The sequence below is a fragment of the Scyliorhinus torazame genome, chromosome 10 (genome assembly GCF_047496885.1).
Source record: "Scyliorhinus torazame isolate Kashiwa2021f chromosome 10, sScyTor2.1, whole genome shotgun sequence".
In the NCBI taxonomy this organism is placed as follows: Eukaryota; Metazoa; Chordata; class Chondrichthyes; order Carcharhiniformes; family Scyliorhinidae; genus Scyliorhinus; species Scyliorhinus torazame.
Window position 1 is genome coordinate 227,729,226 of NC_092716.1, and position 25,810 is coordinate 227,755,035.

At 44.6% G+C, this 25,810-nt stretch overlaps 1 protein-coding gene and 1 long non-coding RNA gene across 6 annotated transcripts in view; one reads left to right on the top strand and one right to left on the bottom strand.

Moving 5' to 3' along the window:
• Nucleotides 1-20,863, top strand: part of LOC140384639 (uncharacterized) — a 363,618-nt gene extending 342,755 nt beyond the window's left edge. For all 4 annotated transcript variants that reach the window (XR_011933112.1, XR_011933115.1, XR_011933113.1 and 1 more), the window contains 2 exons: nucleotides 14,167-14,286; nucleotides 20,742-20,863. This is a non-coding gene — a long non-coding RNA (uncharacterized lncRNA). The remainder of the gene's footprint in view (nucleotides 1-14,166; nucleotides 14,287-20,741) is intronic.
• The window catches only part of sbf2 (SET binding factor 2), an 857,151-nt gene that overhangs the window by 61,322 nt on the left and 770,019 nt on the right, over nucleotides 1-25,810 (bottom strand). The window contains exons 27-30 of one of the 2 annotated variants that reach the window (XM_072466525.1): nucleotides 20,756-20,952; nucleotides 16,560-16,697; nucleotides 14,735-14,836; nucleotides 2,631-2,705 (exon numbers count right to left, since the gene is read on the bottom strand). In XM_072466525.1, the coding sequence (XP_072322626.1) occupies nucleotides 2,631-2,705; nucleotides 14,735-14,836; nucleotides 16,560-16,697; nucleotides 20,756-20,952 (512 nt within the window). The remainder of the gene's footprint in view (nucleotides 1-2,630; nucleotides 2,706-14,734; nucleotides 14,837-16,559; nucleotides 16,698-20,755; nucleotides 20,953-25,810) is intronic. The other variant, XM_072466526.1, reaches the window with a different exon arrangement.

Below are 25,810 nucleotides of genomic sequence, written 5' to 3' on the forward strand. Positions count from 1 at the left end.
AATGAATATTTATCGTCAGTATTCACACATGAAAAAGACAATGTTGTCGAGGAGAATACTGAGATTCAGACTACTAGACTAGAAGGGCTTGAGGTTCATAAGTAGGTGTTAGCAATTCTGGAAAGTGTGAAAATAGATAAGTCACCTGGGCCGGATGGGATTTATCCTAGGATTCTCTGGGAAGCTAGGGAGGAGATTGCTTAGCCTTTGGCCTTGATCTTTAAGTCATCTTTGTCTACAGGAATAGTGCCAGAAGACTGGAGGATAGCAAATGTTGTCCCCTTGTTCAAGAAGGGTGTCGTGATAACCCCGGTAACTATAGACCAGTGAGCCTTACTTCTGTTGTGGGAAAAATCTTGGAAAGGTTTATAAGAGGTAGGATGTATAATCATCTGGAAAGGAATAATATGATTAGAGATAGTCAACACGGTTTTGTGAAGGGTAGGTCGTGCCTCACAAACCTTATTGAGATCTTTGAGAAGGTGACCAAACAGGTGGATGAGGGTAAAGCAGTTGATGTGGTGTATATGGATTTCAGTAAAGCGTTTGATAAGGTTCCCCACGGTAGTCTACTGCAGAAAATCCGGAGGCATGGGGTTCAGGGTGGTTTACCAGTTTGGATCAGAAATTGGCTAGCTGGAAGAAGACAAAGGGTGGTGGTTGATGGGAAATGTTCAGACTGGAGTCCAGTTACTAGTGGTGTACCACAAGGATCTGTTTTGGGGCCACTGCTGTTTGTCATTTTTATAAATGACCCGGAGGAGGGCGTAGAAGGATGGGTGAGTAAATTTGCAGATGACACTAAAGTCGGTGGTGTTGTGGACAGTGCGGAAGGATGTTACAAGTTACAGAGGGACATAGATAAGCTGCAGCGCTAGGCTGAGAGGTGGCAAATGGAGTTTAATGCAGAAAAGGGTGAGGTGATTCATTTTGGAAGGATTAACAGGAAGACTGAGTACTGGGCTAATGGTAAGATTCTTGGCAGTGTGGATGAGCAGAGAGTTCTTGGTGTCCATGTGCATAGAACCCTGAAAGTTGCCACCCAGGTTGAGAGGGTTGTTAAGAAGGCGTATGGTGTGTTAGCTTTTATTGGTAGAGGGATTGAGTTTAGGAGCCATGAGGTCATGTTGCAGCTATACAAAACTCTGGTGCGGCCGCATTTGGAGTATTGCGTGCAATTCTGGTTGCCGCATTATAGGAAGGATGTGGAAGCATTGGAAAGGGTGCAAAGGAGATTTACCAGAATGTTGCCTGGTATGGAGGGAAGATCTTATGAGGAAAGTCTGAGGGACTTGAGGCTGTTTTCGTTAGAGAGAAGAAGGTTAAGAGGTGACTTAATTGAGGCATACAAGATGATCAGAGGATTGGATAGGGTGGACAGTGAGAGCCTTTTTCCTCGGATGGTGATGTCTAGCACGAGGGGACATAGCTTTAAATTGAGGGGAGATAGATATGACAGATGTCAGGGGTAGGTTCTTTACTCAGGGAGTAGTAAGGGCGTGGAATGCCCTGCCTGCAACAGTAGTGGAGTCGCCAACACCAAGGACATTTAAATGGTCATTGGATAGACATATGGACAATAAGGGAATAGTGTAGATGGGCTTTAGAGTGGTTTCACAGGTCGGCGCAACATCGAGGGCCGAAGGGCCTGTACTGCGCTGTAATGTTCTATGTTCTATGAAGGCCCAGATGCAATGCGAAGGGGTGGGGTCACCGGAACTTAAGGTGCGGATGCCCAACTTGTGAAGGGGGCTTTTGATGGAGACCCCCCCCCGGTCAGATCCAAGTCCGTTGGTTTTCAGGTTTCCCCCATGCAAGGCCACTCTGCTCGCCAACCTAAAAATTGAGACTACGCTGGAAATGGCCCTTAAGTGGCCACTTGTTGGCCACTTAATAGCCGCAACTGGGGCAAAGGCAGGCTTCCTGCCTGGGTCTGTGCTCCCCCACCCCACTGATGTAAAATTTCTGCATTGTCAGGGCCGTCGAGAACCCAGAGGGAATCCCCTTCCTTCAATTTTGTGCTCTCTATTACCTAAAATCCTGCTGGCGGGGGGCACTAAAATTGTGGCCGTGTCATCTTACCCACTGTGAGCAATGTATCTCCTAACAATCACATTTATAATATGGCATTGGATAATTTATGTTAAAGAACAATTTTGATATTTCTATATTTGATCGACACATGAACAGAGCAGCAAAAAGCAATATTTTACACGAGTCAAAACTTTTCAAGATGCTGGAGAAAGAATCTGAAGTTATTTAATGCATGCAATGTGTGTCAGATGTGGTTTAGTAATATTTATTTGCTAAAAATATTTCTGGCTGGAAAACCATTGTTTATATTTCTGTGGCTTAACCATAATCTAAGACACATGACTTGTACTATGACAAATGACAGGCTTTCCATTCTCATAATGAGGAGATGTTGTCAGTGGTACAAAAGTATGACACAAATTCACAAGGGGCACCAAAGAATTAACCTTTAGGTTGCTGAAATTGTACTTCCAGTAAAGTACAATATGATAATGATAAATTAGTGGCAGCCAAAAGATCAACTCAGTTCCTCTTTGAACAAGACAGAGATGAGCATGAATGGGATCAGTACATAAGAATATAATACAACACAGTACCTTGGTTGAAGACTCTTCCTTTAACTGTACTCTTTTGTTGAGAATGAGTGAACAGCTTGTCCCTGTACCCAAGTACTGGTGGAGCATAACAATGACAGAGAAAGAATTTTCAGATATCTTAGCATGAAAATCAAATTGATCCCAAAATTACAAGCAATTATCGTACACAAAGTTGGAGTGTGGCAACAGATGAGGAGGACCTGAAATTCATTGGGGAGGGGAGAGAGAGAATTGGTCAGGTAGAGACAACCATCACTTCATGCGCAGTTACTGCAGCATAAGCCTGCCAGAAGCAGGGAGAATGTTATCTAGCCCACCACCTCTAAAATCCTTCTAAAAGTGCAATCAGAAGGTGAGCTGGTATACTTAAAAAACAATATGTAGAACTCTTCTGGGGGGGGGGGGGGGGGTGGGGGGGGAGAGAGAGAGAGAGAGAGAGAGAGAGAGAGAAAGATGGAGCAACAATCTGCATGCCTGCCCTGGATTCTACTGTTACAACCCAGTTACTCTCAAGGCCGGTGTATTCCCATTAATTTGATTATTTTTAAAAACTATTTTCCAATTAAGGGCAATTCAATGTGGCCATTCCTGCCCTGCACATCTTTCGGTTGTGGGGGTGAGACCCACGCAGACACGAGGGGAATGTGCAAACTCCATGCGGCAGTGACCTGGGTCCGGGATCGAACCAGGGTCCTCAGCGCAGTGAGGCAACAGTGCTAATTCATTTGATTACTAATGAAAATGATGTTAGGTCGCATTGGAGCCTAGGAGCTTTAGACTTATGGATTTTCCACAACCTGGCTCTTCCCTAGCCAGCATTTGCCTGATAAGAAAGAGGTGGACAGAAATGTCACTCCTTCGGAACCACCAATAGTTTCTGGGATCTAGCACAACCAGTTTTTGCCATTTTCCTGGAGCCACGGCATACTGGCAGAAACCCAGAGGAATTTAACAGTCATAATTTATTTCTCGTTAAAATCTTTATGTTTGTCATAACGCCAATTCATTACATTGTAATGAATTCATTTGTAATGACTAACTAAGAGTAACTAAACAATTGGTTGGTACAACTCTCAATACATTAAACATGCAATAACGAAACAAAGCAGCAAAAGCATTTACACAAAACAAGCAAATTTGTAGTGACAATTTACAAAATCAATTATTGTGCAAACTTACAATTACATATTTATCAACAAATTTTACAATGCACAACTGTGGGAACCTAAATATCAAAGTAAAATTAACAAAATGGGATGATATTAGTAATCCCAACTTTGGCTGTTAAGGTAACATAACTAACAGGAAATTACACAATAAGATTACACAATAAGATTACTTTAACCAGAGAGCATAATTTTGGAATGTTGCACAAACTTAAAAAAAAAATCCAAATCAATCTTTCAATTTCTAACAACTAACATGCTTCTTTGATATTCAGACTGCAGGAATTCTACAATCCCTGGGGTGATGATTTTTACAGTCCCTCGGACCATGCTGAAAGATCTTCAATATCAATAATGCTTCACAGATATCAAAATAACCTATGCCGATATAACAGTACACATATTTGGAAAAGATTTTAAGTAAAGATAGTTTGGAAAATATTGGCCCTGAAATTCTAGGACATTGTTGGTAAGGTAATTCTGAGTAGGGTATCAGCTTTTGGTGCACATAATGACTAAGACGTCAGAGTTATAATAATTCCAAAATCTCTGTTATTTCTGGCAGAATTGTCTCTTGGTCCAAGGTGTGCTTGCCGCAAGGTGTTTTTAAAAATTATTCAGGATGTGCGCATCGCTGGTTAGGCCAGTATTTATCGCCCATGCCGAGTTGTCACTCAGAAGGTGGTGATGTGTTGCTTTCTTGAACCGCTGCAGTCCTTCAGGTGTAGGTACACCCACTATGCTGTTAGGGAGGGAGTTCCAGGATTTTGCCCCAGCAACAGTGAAGGAACGGCGATATATTTCCAAGTCAGAGTGGTGAGTGACTTGGAGGGGAACCTCCAGGTGGTGGGGTTCCCAGGTGTCTGCTGCTCTTGTCCTTCTAGATAGTAGTGGTCGTGGGTTTGGAAGGTGCTATCTACGGAACCTTGGTGAGTTACTGCAGTGCATCTTGTAGACGGTACATAAGATTGTCACTATTTGTCGGTGGTGGAGGGTTTGAATGTTTGTGGAAGGAGGAGCAATCAAACGGCTGCTTTGTGCTGGATGGTGTCGAGCTTCTTGAGTGTTGTTGGAGCTGCACTCATCCAGGGAGTGGAGAGTATTCCATTACACTCCTGACAGGGTTTTTTTTGGGGGGGGGGAAGAGAGAGAGAGAGAGAGAGAGAGAGAGAGAGAGAGAGAGAGAGAGAGAGAGAGAGAGAGTCAGGAGGTGAGTTACTCGCTGTAGGATTCCTAGCCTTTGACCTGCCCTGGTAGCCACAGTATTAATGTGGCTAGTCCAGTTCAGTTTCTGATCAATGGTAACCCCCAGGATGTTGATTGTGCGGGATTCAGCGATGGTAATGCCATTGAATGTCAAGAGGCGATGGTTAGATCCTTTCTTGTAGGAGACGGTCTTTGCCTGGCACTTGTGTGGCGCAAATGTAACTTGCCACTTGTCAACCCAAGTCTGGATATTGTCCAGGTCTTGTTGCATTTGGACATAGACAGCTTCATTATTTGAGGAGTCGCAAATGGTGCTGAACATTATGCAGTCATCCGCAAACATCCCCACTTCTGACCTTATGGTGGAAGGTAGTTCATTGATGAAGCAGCTGAAGATGGTTGGGCCTAGGACACTACCCTGAGGAACTTCTGCAGTGATGTCCTGGAGCTGAGATGATTGACTTCCAACCACCACAACCATCCTCCTTTGTGCCCCCCAACCAGTGGAGAGTTTCCCCCCTGATTCCCATTTCCTCTAGTTTACCTAGGGCTCCTTAATGCCATACTCGGTCAAATGCTGCCTTGATGTCAAGAGCAGTCACTCTCACCCCACCTCTGGCATTCAGCTCTTTTGTCCCTATTTGAACCAGAGCTGTAATAAGGTCAAGAGCTGAGTGACAATGGCTGAAATCAAACTGAGCGTCCATGAGCAGGTTATTGTTGAGTAAGTGTCGCTTGATAGCACTGTTGATGGCCTCTTCCATCACTTTGCTGATGATGGAGAGTAGACTGATAAGGTTGTAATTGGATGGGTTGGATTTGTCCTCATTCTTGTGTACAGGACACACCTGGGCAATTTTCGGGTAGATGCCCGAAAATTAGTGTTGTAACTGTACTGGAACAGCTTGGCTAGGGGTGCAACAAGTTCTGGAGCATAAGTCTTCAGTACTATTACCAGGATATTAAATTATCAGGACCCATAGTCTTTGCAGTATCCAGTACCTTCAGTTGTCTCTTGATGTCACGTGGAAGAATCGTATTGGCTGAAGACTGACATCCGTGATGCTGTTCCACTCATGCAAACTACGGAGTAATATGAGAAAAGGCTCTGTCCTAAAAACTCTGCCATCTATGCCAAAATTGCACCTATTTAATCCTATAAAAAGGTGCAGGTCACCTGCATGATTTATCAATTTGGGAAATGGTTGAGTTCATTTGCTTTGAATATACACAAACATCCTTTGACCGGAGTCTGGTGAGAATGCGGAAGAGAATAGTTGAAGCAAATACAGATGCATTTAAAGGGAAGCTAGATAAGCATATTAAGCAGAAAGGGACACAAGGATATGTTGATGGGATGAGGTGAAAAGGAGTGGGAGGAGACTTTTGTGGAGCATAAACACCAGCATGGACCCATTGGGCCAAGTGTCCCTTTTTTGTGCTGTAAATACTTTGTGACACAGCTTTGATTCAGAAATTTAAAAAATGCTCCTCAATTGTGCAGATAATGGTTCTGCAAGTTGCCTTCCAGCAGTTTCAAGCAGTGCTTCCAACCTCTATGAAGAAGCCCTCAAACTACGGTTAATGTTGAACATTTCTATATCCTTATAATGGATTTAGAACAGGAGTGCAAGGTTAAGCATGATAAAACTGAAAGAAATGCAAAACTAGAGATACCCTTCAGCCAAAGCATGCCATTTCCTACATGTCTTAGAAGAAGTCTGTTTATAAAGGAGACAACAGTTTGGTAATGAGACAAAGAAAGAACTCTGTCCCCCATTGCACAATGCTCCTAACATCCTTTCAAGCATTAAAAACAAAGACCAGACCTGTTTCGGTAGACTGGGTTTTTTATGACAAAGTGAGTTTACCATATATATATATATATATTTACAGTAAGTGGTTCTTGTTAGTGTGCTTATGTTGGGGTTTTACGGTGTTCTATCATCAAGCTAATACTTGAGGGCCAGTGATGTCAGTGCTGCTTGGCTATGCTGCAGTATCATGACCTCCTTAGGGATCAGATGGCCCTCGTCACAGGTTCTGCGCGTGAGGAAAACTTCTCAGTTGGCTGTATTGCTACTGCAGTTGTATGGGTCACCTGGCCTGATTTCCTGCTATGTGCTTAAGCAGGTGTCTGAGGGTGCTGGATGGATCGGCTACACAAACTGCCAATAGGAAACAAAGTGGTACTGTGAAGATCTATTTGAGTCAATCCACTAACACTTGTTTTTGGGTCCAAGTGCTGGTGGGCTGGTCTGATTGTCTCAGTTAGATCTGAAGATCCTGAGAGATATTTCTCCAAAGCTCTCAGAAGCTATTTACCATTGTACCATTTTAACAGACCCCAAGGCCTAAAGGTCAGGTAGAAGGTCCACTTTGGATGTAATGGCCTGTCTGAATGCCACTCCGTCAGGAAGCTTGATGCAGATGACTGTCGTGCTGTAAGGTGCTGCAAGCAGTGCTGGATTGAGTCAAATTCTTCTCAGCAATGTCACTGGTCTTTGCTGGGCCCCTTCCATCGATCACAGGTTCTCCAAGACGTCTCCATGTGAGTCTGATGATCAAATCAGGATCCATTTTTTTAAAAGCAAATAACTGCAGATGCTGGGATCTGAAACCAAAGAGAAAATGCTGGAAAATCTCAGCTGGTCTGGCAGCATCTGTAGTGAGAGAAAAGAGCTAACATTTCGAGTCCAGATGACTCAGAGGGTCCCCTTTGACAAAGGGTCATCTGGACCTGAAACGGTAGCTCTTTTCTCTCCCAACAGATGCTGCCAGACCTGCTGAGATTTTCTGTATTTTCTCTTTGGTTCCATCTTTTTAATGCTAGATTCAGAGATTAAAGTCTCCATCCAGACTATATTCTGTGCCCTTATCCATCCTTAATAATTAACAAGTGCAGTTCAACATGGTGGAGTACCAATTTATCAGCTGAAGGAGTGTGGTAAGCGACTCCAAGTCCACTCCCTCTTGAATGTGGTAGATTCATACAGCCTTATCTTTTGCACTGATGTGCTGGGATCCTGCATAATTGAGGTTGGGGATATTTGGAGCTGCCTCCTATTGTGAGTTGTTTAATTATCCATCACCATTCATGACTGGCTGTGGCAGGACTGCAGATCTTAGATCTGATCTGTTGGTTGTGAGACCGCTTAGCTCTATCTGTAACTTGCTGCTTATGGTACAGGACATGGGGAAAAATGGAAGAGTCTGTGACTTGAACTGAAAGGTATTATTTTGTAAATGTGCCATTGCTTGACTAGTCAATGGAAGAAGAATGCAGGAGGGCATGCCAAAACCAGCATCAGGTGCACCAAAAAATTAGGTGTCAACCTGATGAAGCTACAACACAGGACTACTTGTGTGCCAAACAACACAAGCAGAAAGTTACAGATAGAGCTAAGTGGTCTCACAATCAACAGATCAGATCTAAGATCTGCAGTCCTGCCACATCCAGTCATGAATGGTGGTGGATAATTAAACAACTTACTACAGGAGGCAGCTCCAAATATCCCCATCCTCAATGATGCAGGATCCCAGCGCATCAGTGCAAAATACAAGGCTGAAGCATTTGCAATGATCTTCAGCCAGAAGTGCTGATCCATCTCAGTCTCCTCCAGATGTTCCCAGCATCACAGGTGCCAGTCTTCAGCCAATTCAATTCACCCCACGTGATATCAAGAAGCGTCTGAAGGTACTGGACACTGCAAAGGCTATGGGCCCTGACAATATTCCGACAATAGTACAGAAAGCTTGTGTTCCAGAACTTGTTGCACCCCTAACCAAGTTGTTTCAGATTGGCATCTACCCGACAATGTGGAAAATTGTCCAGGTATGTCCTGTACACAAAACGCAGGACAAATCCAACCCTGCCAATTGTTATGGGTAAGGGTTTAGAGAACCACCCCCCCCAACCAGGTTGCTGCTGCTGCTGACCATTGTCTACCGTTCTGCCAGGAAGTCTAAGAACGGTTGCCACCGCCTGAAAAACCCTTGCACCAATCCCCTTAAGGCAAATTTCACTCTCTCCAATTTAATAAACCCCGCCATATTGTTGATCCAGGATTCCACCCTTGGGGGTCTAGCATCCTTCCACTGAAGAAGAATCCTTCGCCGGGCTACCAGGGACGCAAAGGCCAGAATACCGGCCTCTTTCGCCTCCTGCACTCCCGGCTCCTCTGCAACCCCAAATATTGCGAGCCCCCAGCCTGGTTTGACCCTGGATCCTACCACCCTCGACACCATCCTCGCTACGCCCTCTCAAAACTCCTCCAGTGCTGGGCATGCCCAGAACATATGGGTGTGGTTTGCTGGGCTCCCTGAGCACCCAACACATCTGTCCTCACCCCCAAAAAACCGGCTCATCCTTGTCCCGGTCATGTGTGCCCTGCGCAGCACCTTAAACTGTATGAGGCTGAGCCTCGCGCACAAAGAGGAAGAGTTCACCCTCCCTAGGGCATCTGTCCACGTCGCCTCCTCGATCTCCTCCACCAACTCCTCCTCCCACTTACCTTATAGCTCCTCCACTGAGGCCTCCTACTCCTCCTGCATCACCTGGTTTGTTGCCGAGATCTTCCCCTCTCCAACCCACACCCCCGAGAGCACCGTCCTGTACCGTGCGTGGCGGCAACAGCGGGAATTCCACCACTTGCCGTCTGGCAAACGCCCTTACCTGTAGATACCTAAAGGTGTTTCCCGGGGGAGCCCGTACTTCTCCTCCAGCTCACCCAGGCTCGCGAACTTCCTATCCACAAACAGGTCCCCCAACCTTCTTATCCCTGCCCTGTGCCACCCCGAAAACCCTCCATCCATTCTCCCTGGGCCAAACCGGTGGTTCCCCCGTATCGGGGTACACACCGAGGCCCCCACTTCCCACCGTTCCGCCTCCATTGCCCCCAAATTTTGAGGGCAGCCGCCACCACCGGGCTCATGGTATACCTCCCTGGAGGGAGCGGCAGCGGCGCCGTTGCCAGCGCCCCGAGACTCTACCCTCACAAGACGTCATCTCCAGCCTCTTCCATGCTGCCCCCTCCCCCTCCATCACCCACTTGCGCACCATCGCCGCATTGGCGGCCCAGTAGTACCCACAGAGCTTGGGCAGCGCCAGCCCCCCCCCCCCCAATCGCTACTCCGCTCCAGGAACACCCTTCTCACCCTCGGAGTCCCTCACGCCCACACAAACCCCGTTATGCTCCTGTTGACCTGCCTAAAGAAGACCTTCGGGATAAGAATGGGGAGGCACTGGAACAGGAACAAAAACCTTGGGAGCGCCGTCATCTTGACTGACTGCACCCTACCCGCCAGGGACAGCGGCAACGCGTCCCACCTCTTAAACTCCTCCTCCATTTGCTCCACCAGCCTCGTGAAATTAAGTCTATGCTGGGCCCCCCCGCTCCTGGCCAGCTGGACCCCAAAATACCTGAAGCTCCCCTCCGCCCTTTTTAGTAGGAGCTCGCCAATCCCCCTCCCCTGGTCCCCTGGGTGAACCACGAACAACTCGCTCTTCCCCATGTTGAGCTTGTACCCTGAGAAATCCCCGAACTCCCTGAGGATCCTCATTACCTCCGGTATTCCCCCCACCGAGTCCGCCACATATAGCAGCAAGTCGTCCGCATAGAGCGACACCCTATGCTCCTCCCCACCATGCACCAGCCCCCTCCAGATCCTCAACTCCCTCAGTGCCATAGCCAGGGGTTCGATCGCCAGTGCGAAGAACAGGGGGGACAGGGGACACCCCTGCCTCGTCCCTCGATGCAACCAAAAGTACTCAGACCTCCTCTTGAACATCCAAAAGACTTAACAAACCTTCGAACTGGAGCACATTAGGTTTACATTCAATACTGAGACCTTTTACAATTCTGGGTTCACCAAGTGATCCATAGATAGTCTTTGGATGGCAGAGATCAACCGTACAGCTCTTTGTTTAAACTTCAGATGCAGCTCACTGAAAAACACAGACATACCCAAGCTTTTCTCAAACTGAAACTAAAAAGCAGAAGTAGAGCTCAGCTCCACCCACACTCCGACATCACTGCAGTAACAGGAGCAGCTCCATTTCTTAAAGGTATATTTCTTAAACACCATTTCTTAAAGGTACTCTCACATGACACAATCGCCGCCTTAACACTCAATCATCAGTAAAGTGCTGGAAGGAGTCATCAACAGTGCTATCAAGAGGCACTTACTTCGCAATAAGCTGCTCAAGGACACTCAGTTTGGGTTCCGCCAGGGTCACTCAGCTCCTGACCTCACTACAGCCTTGTTTCAAACATGGAAAAAAGGAGCTGAACTCCAGAGGTGAGGTGAGAGTGACTGCCCTTGACATCAAGGCATCAAGGGGCCCTAGCTGAACGTGAGTCAATGGGAATCAGGGGGAAAACTTTCCATTGGTTGGAGTCCTACCAAGCAGAAAGGAAAATGGTTGCGGTTGTTGGAAGTCAGTCATCTCAGTCGTGGGACATCACTGCAGGAGTTCCTCAAATAGTGTCCTTGGTCCCACTATCTTCAGCTGCTTCATCAATGACTTCCTTCCAACATGTCAGATGTGGGGATGTTCACTGATGATTGCACAATGTTCAGCACCACTCGTGACTCCTCAGACACTGAAGTAGTCCACATGCAAACGCAGCAAGACATGGACAATATCCAGGCCTGGGCTGACAAGTGGCAAGTAACATTCATGCCACAAAAGTGACGGGCAATGACCATCTCAAATAAGAGAGAATCTAACCATCGCCCCATGACTATCAGTGGCGTTACCATCACTGAATCCCCAGTATCAACATTCTGGGGGTTACTATTGACTAAAATATGAACTGGACTAGCCATATAGATACTATGACTACAAGAGAAGGTGAGAGGCTAGGAATACTGCGGCAAGTATCTCACCTCCTGACTCCCCAAAGCCTATCCACCACCTACAAGGCACAAGTTAAGAGTATGAGAGAGTACTCGCCACTTGCCTGGATAAGTGCAGCTCCAACAACATTTAAGAAGCTCAACACCATCCAAGACAATGGAGCCCTCTTGATTGGCAAGCTTTCCACAAATGTTCACTCCCTTCACAGTAGCAGCAGTGTGTACCATCTACAAGATGCACTGCAGGAACACACCAAGGTTCCTGCCTTCCAAACAGACAACCACCACCATCTAAAAGGACACGAGCAGCAGATACCAGGGAACCCCACCATCTGGAAGTTCCCCTCCAAGTCACTCACCATCTTGACTTGGAAATATATCGCTGTTCCTGCACTGGAAGAAAAATCCTGGAATTCCCTCCATAAGATCACAGTGGGTATACCTAAACCACATGGACTGCTGCGGTTCAAAAAGACAGCTCACCGCCACGTTCTCGAGGATAATTAGGAATGGCAACAAATGCTGGCCTAGCCAGCGAATCCACATCCCGTGAAAACAAATTTAAAAAAAAATAGCCCTTCCAAGTCCTCAGACATTAATGAGGAGACTTTGCCGTTAGGTTTGACCAGACATGCCTTTGCCACATACAAATCCAATGCCAAGGCAATGCAGGATAACCCATCTTCTTTTATTCATATTATACTTGTTGTTGCAGTTTGGAACAACTGAAAGGTTTGTTAAAGCATTTCAGAGGACAGTTAAGAGACAGTCACATTACTGTGGGTCTGGAATCAGATATAAGTAGATTTCCTTCTCTTAAGGACATTTAGTGAACTAGGTGGGTTTTTACGATCTGGATGTTTCATTGGCAGCATAAATGTTTTTCCCCAAACTTATTTAATTATTGGAATTTAAATTCCCCAGCTGCTATGGTGGGATTTGAACATATCTTTGGATCATTAGTCCATGCCTCTGGGTTGTCTGTCCAGTAACATAAACACAAAGCTACCGTTCCTACAATCAATGTGTCCATTGTCTCTTTGGTTTTAAATTCTGCTGATTGTCCAGTAACATAACCATGATGCTACAGTTTTTGCAATTAATGCTTCATTGATTGGCCTCCTTCTGCACTGTAAATTCTATGATATTCTATGATTCTCTGGTATTAATTCTGCTGCACCTCTCTTCTGGGTATTTCCCAACAATTTATGATGGTATTAGTGCCAGAACATTAAGGTGGAAATCCCACATTGCCTTAATTCTAACAGTACAATGATGCTGTCAGAATTGTGGCCAAGTACTGTCTTCCTGTCTATCTTGCCTATTATTTATCTTATTCCCTATTCTTTATCTTATTTTCTATATTACTATTTCAACTTTAAATTAATAATTTTTAAAATTAATTTTGTCTTTCCAAAATAAACTTTATTATTTTTCTGTTCATTTAAGGACATGACCCCCATCTGCCAATGGGACCAACATCTCTAAGAGTTGGTCTTCAACTGGTTAAAACTAAGTGCAAGGATTATATTCTATCAATTTGAGAATCAGAACATTTTCAGCTAGTTAGAGAGGTCATATCAAACTTTGACACTTTCCTGGCTGTGCTTCCAAAGCTCAGCGGGATACTGGTTATACAGGCATACCGAGGTACGTTGTCTTGACAGTAGCAGCCCAAGAGTAAAAACTGCAAGTTCAAAACTTCAAGACCCTAATTGTAAATGTTAAAACGTAACTGTCCAAATTATATTGTTCTCCACTTTACGCACAAAATGTTTCTCTGGGTAATACAAAGAGTATGGCTAATATTCACGTGATATTAACATGTAGAAAGGTAAAACTAAAGGCATAGACATAGACATAGAACATACAGTGCAGAAGGAGGCCATTCGGCCCATCGAGTCTGCACCGACCCACATTAATCCCTCACTTCCACCTTATCCCCGCAACCCAATAACCCCTCCCAACCCTTATGGACACTACGGGTAATTTATCATGGCCAATCCACCTAACCTGCACGTCTTTGGACTGTGGGAGGAAACCGGAGCACCCGGAGGAAACCCACGCGGACACGGGGAGAACGTGCAAACTCCGCACAGACAGTGACCCAGCGGGGAATCGAACCTGGGACCCTGGCGCTGTGAAGCCACAGTGCTAATCACTTGTGCTACCGTGCTGCCCAAACTGCATATATTGCAGTTAAATATGATAATGCTCTTGTGAAACTCCTTGGGGCATTTTACTTACATGTTCCTTAATTTTCTCTCACTGCCTTGAATAATTGATATCACTTTTCCAAGCAGCTTAACCTTGGGATGGCGGAGTGGACTCCTGAACAGACACCACTATCCAATGGCAAGAATGGAGGGACATGTGCTGGAGATCCCCAATGCTAAATTGTTTTCCTCAATGCCTATGTGCATGTGAGTATTAAGACAGAAAACTGGCTCAGAACGTATCACGGATGCATGTATGGCTAAAATAAATGTGTTGCCATAAAAAAATTGAAGTAAAAATATAAATAACATGCAGAAAATAACAAATGATTTTGGTACTTTTCTTTGGTAAATTGCCTTGTTAAGGGCAATTCATTTTTGTTGCTCCAACATTCCTGAGCCACATTCCACCTGTAGGTGACCTACTTGCACAATGCCCTCAGCTGCCACAACAAGTGCACTATTTAGCTCTGGCAGAAGCACTGATTTATTCTCTCTTATGCGTTCCCGTAGCAGAGGGGTTGTGATTGGGAGCTCACCTCTATGGGGAAATAACCTGTGCAAATACAGTTGACAGATCTACCTGTATGTTCTAAGATTCCTTAACTTCTTGAATCTGAACTTTGAAGTAAGGTTAGAACATAACGGTACTAACCTCCACGTGTAAAACTGTTTGGGAGATGCACATCCAAATGTGGCGGGACCATCTGCTTTACAACACTGGTTGTTCGAGAGGACCGTTTGTCAATGGCTGTATCTAAAAAAAAGTGTTTATAGTCTGACTTTGATTCACCCATAAACATAGTTTGACAAAGAGGCAATAAAAAGCTCCTTTGATGACTCAATAGGTTTTCTACTTTTAGCAGCTCAGCCATACAGACCAGGAATGCCCGAGATTCCATACTCAATTCACGCAAAATGAGCTGATCTAAGTTCAGAAACATTAGAATTAATTTCAAATATCCGAGGGTTGGGAAGGAAAAAAACGGTCAAGGTTCCTAACCCTGATCAATATCCAACATTGCATACTTGATGGAGATAAGGTGAGACAAGATAAGACATTTGACACCTCACCTGATACTTATTGTCAAACACCTTTTGGGGAAAGTATGAAATGATGCTTGGCACCATGGAAACATACCTCAGCAAGTAGTCAACACTTTCAGAAAAGGAACAAAGGAAGTAAGAACAGTGGCAGAGAGAAAGCGCAAGGGAAAACTGATCTCTTCAAATTTATTTTTATCCTTTAAGTATTATCAATTAAACTGTTCAAAACTTAAAATGGCAAGTCTGAAAATAAGTGATTTACAAGATTAAACAAGTCCAGGTAAAGTTTAAGAAATGAAAGAATTAAAATGAACTGAAGCAGGAAGTGTATGGCTATGTTGCATTGCATTTTGATTAGTTCAACATAGTTTCTCGAACTTTCAAAACCTATATGCCTCTAATACAATATATATCCTTTATGATTGCCTCCAAATGAGCCCAACTTTCACCGGACAGGTTATCAAAAAAATCCTCCCCACCCTTTTATTAAATTGTACATTCATAATTTTGGGCTTATTTAAACATTTTAAAACTACATTTCTAACAGCACATTTGTTTTAAAGCAATGTTTCATAATCAGTTCTAATTAGCAGTGCGACTAGCATAGTCAGATAAACAGTCATAGGAAAATGAATTGGCGTGCTTTCGGAAACTGGTTCTTTAAATATCTCTACTGATCAGCGTGCGTTTTGATAGCAAAGAAGAATAGAATGACTCCCCTACTTGCATTAAATGAAATGTCTCTTCCACACTGCATGATATCCAGAGTGGCATCATGTAACTCAAACCCACTGCGCCCCACCTATCCTGATCTCAGCTATGCTGGCGTTGGGGCAGCATGGTGGTGCAGTGGGTTAGCCCTGCAGCCTCATGGCGCCGAGGTCCCAGGTTCGATCCCGGCACTGGGTCACTGTCCGTGTGGAGTTTGCACATTCTCCCCGTGTTTGCTTGGGTTTCGCCCCCACAACCCAAAGATGTGCAGGCTAGGTGGATTGGCCACGCTAAATTGCCCCTTAATTGGAAAAGATTAATTGGGTACACTGAATTTATAAAAGAAAAGCTATGCTGGCGTCAACATGAAAATGTTAAGTAGAAGGCTGTGCTACTGCGCAGCATTACAAAGGCATTGGAGCAGGCAACGTCCCCAGATTCTTTGTAAAAAAAAAACAACTGGTTGATAGTAGTTTGGTAGTACAGAACTTGAGCATTGCTGAAAACAGAGGCATGCTATCAAAGCTTTGCGCTTTTGCACTCATGATAATAAGCAAGATGAGTGAGTGTAAGCTTTGATAGTATGCCTCCTGTTACAGTAGTAATAGAAACTGGTATTATACCAAGTGAGAGTCAAAAATCAATGAAAATCATATCTTGAAGCTAATTATCTCCCCAGTCACAAGCACCATGTATCACAACCAATCTTTATGCAACCTCACCTGGAGAAAAGGTGACGTTGGGATGACCAGTAAGTGTGTTGCTGCCATTCATTTTGGAGAAGCTAGGTACTGCATTCAGCAAAGCTTGTAGGTATTTTTCTTGTTCAATGCTACTTGATGATTCGGAGGACACAGGGGCTAATAGGAAAAATTAAAAAATGAAATCTTGTTATATCTAAAATACCAACCAAATTGATCATCAAAGGATAAATTATATTATTGTATAGAGTGTAGAGTAATGATAATAGGGCAATTCAATTATCCTACTACATACTGGGACAGTAACAGCATAAAAGGTCAAAGAGAGAAGAACTCCTGATATGTGTACAGAGGATGTTCTTGATCAGTGTTCTCCCAGTCCAACAAGGAAGGAGGCTGTGCTGGTCATATCATCAGGTTCAGAATAATTATGTGAAAGAACCAGAAAAGATTAAGTGTACTTAACTGGAGTTGGGCGAATTTCAATGACATAAATCTTTTTTAATCGCAGTTGGATTTGAGTCATAACATTGGTAGGCAAAAGAGTGGGAGACTTTCAAAGAGAAGATAGTTGAGGTACAGAAAAGTCACATTTCCACAAAGGGAAGAGTGGCATCACAGACAGTGACCCAAGCCGGGAATCAAACCTGGGACCCTGGCGCTGAGAAGCAACAGTGTTTATCACTGTGCTGCTGTGCCACCCTTAAAAGGTTGGTAGCACTTAAAAGTAGAAAGGTCAGCTGGTCCTAAGGTTACTGAGGGAGGTAAGAATGGAAATTGCAGATAATTTGGCTACAATCTTCCAATTCTCCTTAGGTATAGGGATGCTGCCAGAGGAGTGCCAATGTTACAACTCTACTTAGAAAACAAAACAACAAATATTTAATGAAAATATATACTTCCATTATTGTATTTAGACAGAAAATCCATTGTCAGTGATAATGCAATTGGGCTCAAAGGGAAAATTCAAATCAATATTATTCACACGATCGATATCAAATTATAAGACAGGGGCTTGTGATCCCAGGAGTAGGATCAGATTCAGATCAGGAAAATAGAGGTAGAACATTAGCTACGATGTAGAAGATGTAGGGATAGAGTTGGAACTGCAGGAGAAGCAAAGTTTAAAAAGTGTCCAGCAAGGGAAAATAGTGGGGTTCAACGGTTTATACTTCAATGCAAGGAGTATTACAATCAAGGTAGATAAGTTAAGGGCACAGATAGACAGACACATGGTAGCAGGATGTCATTGCTATAACATAAACCTGACTAAAGGAGGGGGAAAATTGGCAGCTCAATATTCCTGGTTAAAGAGTCTTCAGTCACGATAGAGTGGGAGATACAAAAGGAGGGAGAGCAGCACTATTGGTTAAAGAATCAATTCCAATTGTGAGAAGGGATGATATACTAAACGGGTCAACAAACAAAGCTTTATGAGTTGAGCTTAGAGGGTGCCACGGTAGCACAGTGGTTGGCACTGTTGCTTCACAGCTCCAATGTCCCGGGTTCGATTCCCGGCTTGGGTCACTGCCTGTGCGGAGTCTGCACGTTCTCCCCATGTCTGCGTGGGTTTCCTCCAGGTGTTCCGGTTTCCTCCCACAGTCCAAAGATATGTAGGTTAGGTGGATTGGCCACGCTAAATTGCCTTTAGTGTCCAAAAAAGTTACTGGGTTACAGGGATAGGGTGGAGGTGTGGGCTTAAGGGCCAGTGTAGACTTGATGGGCTGAATGGCCTCCTTCTGCACTGTAAATTCTATGAATTCAATGAATGAAACAGGGACAGTCACACTACTGGGAGTATACTACAGACCCCCAAATAGTTAAAGGCAAATAGAAGATCAAATATGTAGGCAGATTTCTGCCTGTAAGAAAAGGACGTCAATAATAGTGGGAGACTTTAACCATCCCAATATCAACTGGGATACAAACAATATAGGGGGAACCGAGGGAGAAAGATTCATGCAGTGTGTCCAGGAAAGGACGTCTGGTGGCCACATGTAGGGTGGCTCCCGCTTGAGCAGATGACACAAAGATTGGCCGAATGGTGGACAGTGTAGAGGATATCCATAATCTCCAAAATGATATAGATGGTTTGGTGGAGTGGGCGATAAAGTGGCAGATGGAATTTAACACGGGGGAGTGTGAGGTCATGCATTTAAGAAGGTGAAACAGTTATAGGGAGTACACAAAAAATGGGAATATACCAAGAGGGGTAGATGAAGTGAGAGATCTTGGCGTACAGGTACACAGGCCCCTGGCAGCAGTTCAAGTAGACAAGGTTTAAAGAAGGCATATGGAATGCTCTCTTTCATTGGCAGAGGTACAGAATATAAAAATAAGGATATAATGTTGGAATTGTATAAATTCCACAACCGGAATATTGTGTGCAATTCTCGTCACATTACAGGAAGGACGTATTGCTCTGGAGAGAGTACAGAAGAGGTTTACAAGAATGTTGCCAGGGCTAGAAAAGTGTAGCTACGACGAGAGATTGGATAGGTTGGTGTTATTTTCCTTAGAACAAAGAAGGCTGAAGTGTACATAATTATGGGGGGAGAAGAGATAGAGTGTCAGGATAAAATTGTTTCCATTAGTGGAGAGTTCTAGAACCAGGGGACATAGACTCAAGATAAGTGGCAGAGGGTGTAGAGGGGACATGAGGAAGAACTTTTTTATGTAGAGGGTCGTGGGAGTCTGGAATTCGTTGACGAGTTGGTGGATCTTTTAAACAGTACCTGGATCTGCACCTAAGTGCTGTAAGCTACAGAACTATGGACCAGGTGCAGGAAGGTGGGATTAGAAAGGACACCTAGGTGTTCTTAGGCTGGCATGGACAAAATGGGCCGAATGGCCTTCTTTTGTGCTGTAACTTTTCTGTGGTTTTCTATACGGCTAAATTAATGATCATTAATATTTAGAGGTAATTCTAAGTACCTTGATTGATAGAAAGTTGGAAAATGAATGTAACTTTAGCAGCCGAGTACACAGAATTTAAGTCTATGCTTTATACTATGTTATCTACCAGCTTGAGTAATACAAACAGCAACACCTCAATCCATTGTCCACTTATGGGCCGGGATTCTCCCCTACCCGGCGGGGCGGGGGGGTCCCGGTGGGATGGAGTGGCGTGAACTACTCCGGCGTCGGGCCGCCCCAAAGGTGTGGATTTCTCCGCATCTTTAGGGGCCAAGCCCTCACCTTGAGGGGCTAACCCCACGCTGGAGTAGTTTGTGTGCCGCCGACCTGCGGGAAAGGCCTTTGGCGCCACGCCAGTCGGGGCCAAAAGGGCTCCGCTGGCCGGCGGAACTCCACGCATGCGCGGGAGTGTCAGCCGCTACTGACGTCATCCCCGCGCATGCGCGGGCGGGGTCTCTTACGCATTGGCCATCGCGGAGGCTGTGGCCGAGGGAAAAGAGTGCCCCCACGGCACAGGCCCGCCCGCGGATTGGTGGGCCCCGATCGCGGGCCAGGCCACCGTGGGGGCACCCCCTGGGGCCAGATCCCCCGCGTTCCCCCCAGGACTCCAGAGCCCGCCCGCGCCGCTAGTCCCGTCGGTAAGGTAGGTGGTTTGATTCACGCCGGCGGGACTGGCATGACAGCAGCGGGACTTCGGCCCATCGCGGGCCGGAGAATCACCGGGGGGGGGGGGGGGGGGGGGCGCCGAATTTTCGGTGCCGGTGAATTCGGTGGCCAGCGGTGGCAGGATTCATGCCGCCCCCCCCCCCCCCGGCGATTCTCCGACCCGGTGGGGGGTCGGAGAATCCCGCCCCTGTACTCTGTCCACTTATGTATTTTGACAATAATCAACTTGTTATGCAAGTTGGGTGCCCCACCAAGCCAGGAAGAACATGCTATCCTCAAGCACGGATATGTCCACCCCTGCTGGCTGATGGATGAAGTAAAAAGTTAGCAATCGTGTTGAATCATGTTTGGTCACTTCAAATGATGGTACAGAAATTATTGATGTACAGAAAAGCAAGATACATGATTTGGAATAAAAACATACATTTAATTACAATTAAATAATTTGGACTGCTGTATAACACTGAAAAATAAACTGATTTTATATTTTAACATTTAACGAATAAAGAATAGAGATATAAAATATGTTGCAAGTTGTATTTTTAAATAATGAGATTAATGTGGAACCGTTAGATTTTGTTTCAAACAAATGCTTCGACAATGCCATTTATGTGCTTATAGAACACAAATCTCACCAGCTGAGTGTGGATTTTGGGATTTAAAGAGTCCCACAACTCCCTTTCCATGGAATCCGCCAGAACGCAGCAGAACGGCCTTTGTTTTAGAGTGTTTCCAACACACAACTGGCAGTCTGTTGTGTCGATAACAACGTGCAACCTTCTGTAAGCTGCTGTCCAGTATAGACTGAGGTACCACCAGAAGTCCAGGATAACTACATTAAACAAAATGAATGTGTTATGGATAACCTGCTATCACGGTGCATTCAACAGTCAATAAAATACCTATTACTCAACATGATTTAAATAAAAAACAAAATTATATTTTTGGTGCTTGTACTCAGTACTGTTAAATTATTGTATGGCTTTTCCATCTATGTTATGAATACCTTTATATATGGTATTTTCAATGTCGAATATATCTACCTGAAAATAATTATTACCAAAACAATTAAGTACCTATGAAGAAGAAACATCTATTCTACAATGACTACTTCTTATTCAATAGTCTGCCCAATATTTATTGGGGTTGGGTTTCAGTGTAAGGGTAGATGTTTGGGAATCCTGGCAAGTCTTGGTTATCCTGAACCCTGTGGGTTCTTTAAAATAATACAGATCCCTTGCCCGAAAGCTAAACTGAATGGCAGGCTTGGATGCCTGCCGGAGTTGTGCGTGTGTGTGTGCCCCAGAAACGGCTGCAGTAACGGAGGAGTTGAGCTCTGCGGCTGCTGGGGTGTGGAGATTTTCAGGAGTTGGGTTTAGAGGGTCATGGTAATTGCAATGGATCATGGGGCATGTGTGAGGGTCATGGTTGATGATGGGGGAGATTTTGTAGGTGATAGAGGGATTACAGATTTGCTTATTGGCCTCGAGGAAAATATTCCTGCTCCTCTTGGCCTACAAACAGAATGACACGCCGGGGGGGGGGGGGGGGGGGGGGGGGGGGGGGCGCGCGCCCCCGCCGAATTTTCAGTGCCGGTGAATTCGGTGGCCAGCGGTGGCAGGATTCATGCCACCGCTGGTAAGTGTCATTTTCTAGAATGACACTTACCTAATGGGCCAATTCCTCATCGCCTACCAGGTCTCCTGTTAAAATTAAGGCATGCAGCCTCCTTATAAGATTTCAATGGCCAATAAGCTTTCCGAGAGTGGATTGGTCTGCCACTCCTTGTCCTGCCTCTGTTAAAACTGGAAGTAGGCAGATTTGATATAATACCATTTCAAAATTTTTACAGTTTAACTTCCCGCCCAATCAAATCCATCTATTTTCAGAATTCAAAATAACCCTGCATGTGCCAGATACAGGAAGTTTAACTATTCTGGTTTCAACATAAAAAACTGAATCCCATTTGCCTATAATCTATATATTTATAAAGTGCTGGTATGTCATACATAAAAAAGCTCTTATGGCAAAGTAGCAACAATATGTTCTTAATAAATCCACTAGATGGCAGCGTTAGACCAGTTGCTCGGGATCCTATCTTGGTTTAATACATTAATTCTAGCCGCCAAACAGAAACAGGAATTCAAATTCACTCCATTCATCAAAGCATGTGTGGTTTCTCTGGCTGATGATGTCACTGTGGGCGCCCACAATCCCACCCCTTACTCACCAACACTTTGTGCTGTGGGAAGTGGAGAGGAGCAGCAGGGAACTGGAGGAAGAGAGGAGATGGGGAACAGGAGGGAGAAGGTATTGTGTGTTCTATCTTTGTTAGGTCTGTACCATCTTTGATGCAGACACTGCAACTGCATGTGCAATGAGCCCAACCTCTGCAGTTGCAGCATCAGAAAAATGCAGCCTGATACAATGTTTTTGTACATCTAAGAAATCAGCATAACTGTGTTTTCTGAAATAATTTTGCAAGTGGGTTATGTCTTATAGCAAGACTGGTCAGTTACAGACATTTAGTCTGGCAATGACAGTATTAGTTGAGCGACCACTGCATTTTCTACCATCCATTAATGTCACGTGGCACCATAACCATGCTATGTGGAATTGATTAACAGATCCAGCATGCCAAAACTGGTCATCCATGAGGCACTGTGGCAATGGCAGCAGGACTGTGGACCACAATCTGTAATCTCGCCTATGCCTCACCCCTCTATGACCTTCAAGCTGGGTGATCCACTCTGGTTCACTGAAGGGCGCAGGGGGACATGCTGTGCACAGTACCAGATATCTGATAATGATGTGTAAAACTGGTAAAGTTACACCTTGCCAAGTGTATGCTTTCCAGTGAAATCACATGCAATAGACCAAGCTGAATAATCACATGAGTAACAGATCAGATCAATGTTTAAAGTCTTACCACACCCAACTAAAAGGGGGAAGTGGTACCATAAACGTCCATGGTCTCAAAAAAGGCAGAGCCCAGCAGCTAAGTAAGAAACATAAGGCTGAAAGCATTTGCAACAATTTTCAGACTTAAGTCCCAAGTGGACAATCCTATTTGAATTCCTCCTTCAGACCCGTTTTCAGTCCTCAGCTAATTTGATTCACCTCATATCAACAAGCAGCTGAGGGCACTAGACTTGTCAAAGGCTGCCTAACCTATTAACAATCTAGCTGTACTACATAAGACCAGTGGTCCAGAACCAGAATGTAGTCAAGTGGTCCAAGTACAGCTACAACACCAGCACACAATGAACCACAAAGAAGATTGACTAAATATATTGCTTTCACAAAAGGCAGGTTAAAACAATCCAGCCAATCACCACCGATCAGCCTTTTCTCAATCAGAAAAGTGTTTGGAAAAAGTTGTCAACTATCCTATCAAGTGGCATTGAATCCCGTGCAATCTGCTTCGTGATGCACATTTAGTTTCTGCCAGGAATGCAAAGCTCTTGAGTTCATTACAACGTGCAGACATGGGCATGTGGCTGATTCTAGGTGACAATGACCGGTCTTGGCAGAATCTGACAAGTTTTGGCACTAAGAAGTCCAACTAAAATTGAAGTCAATGAGGATTGGGGGGGAATTTTCCAATAGCTTGTTTCATATCTGTCAACTGGCTGCGGTTGTTGGAAGCCAATCATTTCAGCTCCATGGGGATTGCTGCAGGAATTCCGCAGTGCAGCATTCTGCCTAACTATCTTCAGCTGCTTCATGAATGAGATTTCTTCTCTCATAAGGTCAGAAGTGAGGCTGTTTACTGGTGAATGCACAGAGTTCAATTCCATTCACAATTCCTTCGATGTGAGCATTCAGTACGATCTGGACTGCACCCAGCTATGGGCTGATAACTGGCAAGTAACATTTGTGTGACACAAGTGACAGGTAACGAACATCTCCAGCAAGCCCAACATTAAGCAGCAATAGCATCTTAGGCACCTTCACTATCAACATCCTGGGGTCATGACTAACCAGAAAACTAACTGGATCAGTTACATAAACACCAAGGATACAAGGCCAAGCCAAAGATTGGATAATCTGCAGCAGGTGACTTATTTCCCGACTTCCAGAAGTCCTTCCACCATCTATAAAGCACAAGTTAGGAATGTGGTGTTGTGCCCTCCCCATGGTTGGATTAATGAAAGATGCAAAAACACTTGAGAAGTTCAACATCTGATCCAAGACAAAGCAGACCACCTGATTGTTTAAACTGTGGATCATGTGCCATTTACCCCTCCCACTACTTTTCTGTTCCTCCTGCCAAAGTGGACAAGTTCACATTTTCACACAATACTACATCTGCCAAAATTTTTGCCCACTCACTTAACCTGTCTATAATCTCATGGAGTCATACAGTATAAACGATATCAACTGTACCACCCTCTTCTACACACCCGATCATCTCTTCATAAAATTCAATTAAATTAGTTAGGCATGACTTCCCTCTGACAAAGTCATGCTGATTATCCCTGACCAAATCTTACTTCCCCAAGTAGAGGTTAGTTTTTCCTTCAGAATTTTCTCCAATAGTTTCCCTATCACTGATGTGAGATTCACCAGTCTGAAATTCCCTGGTTTATCGCTATCACCCTTCTTGAAAAGTTGAGCCGGAGGACATTGAACAACCCCCCCCCCCCCCCCATTAGAGCTGTCCTCTAATTCTTTGGCATCTCCTCTCTGGCCGGAGAGGAATTACAAATTTGGGTCAGAACCCCTGTAATTTCCTCCCTTGCCTTCAAAAGGAATCTGGGATACAACTCATCTGAAACTGGGGACTTGTCCACTTTTAAGTCCGGCAAAATCTCCAATAACTCCTCATTCCCTATGTCAAACTGTTCAAGAACCTCACAGTATCTCTCCCCAAATTCTGTACTTACTCCCGAGTGAAGACAGGTGTGACATACTTGTTTAACACCCTACCAATGTCCTCCGGCTCCACATGCAGATTGCCATCTTGGTCCCTAATCCTACCCACCAGTGCTTTTTCATGCCCTCTCTTTTCTCTCCTAACTGGCTTTCTTAAGTTCCCCCCTGCACTATCTAAACCCCACTAAGGCCTCCACTGAGATACTTCCTTGTACATGCTAAAGCCTCTCTTTTCTTTGTTATCCTGGCCTGAATATTCATAGTCATCCAGGGTTCTCTGGGCTTGTTGCTCCTACATTTCATCCTACAGGGTACATGTTGGGCGTATATTCTCCTCATTTCCTTTTTGAACACTCCGCCCGCCCCCCCCCCCCCCCCCCCCCCCATTCTAATAAAATTTGCCATCCCCTAATCCAAAACCGTTTTTTGCAAACCATCTTTTTCCTTTCCCATAACAAACTTAAATCGTACTTTCAGATTCTCTACCTCCTCTTCACAACTTATTTTTTTGGTGTCATTGACAAATTTAGCTACTATACAGCAACAATCCATGTGGCACTCCACTGGTTACTACTTGACAACCAGAGCAGATCCATTTATCCCTACTCTCTGCTTCCGATTAGCTAATTAATACTTTATCCATGTTAATATGTTACCCCCTATACTCTCTATCTTAACTTGTGATGTGGCATCTTATCAAATGCCCTCTGGAAATCCAAGTACAGTACGTCTACAAGTTCCCCATTATCCACCTTGCATGTTACTTCCTCAAAAAACTCTAATAAATTAAACACCATTTCCCTTTCACATAC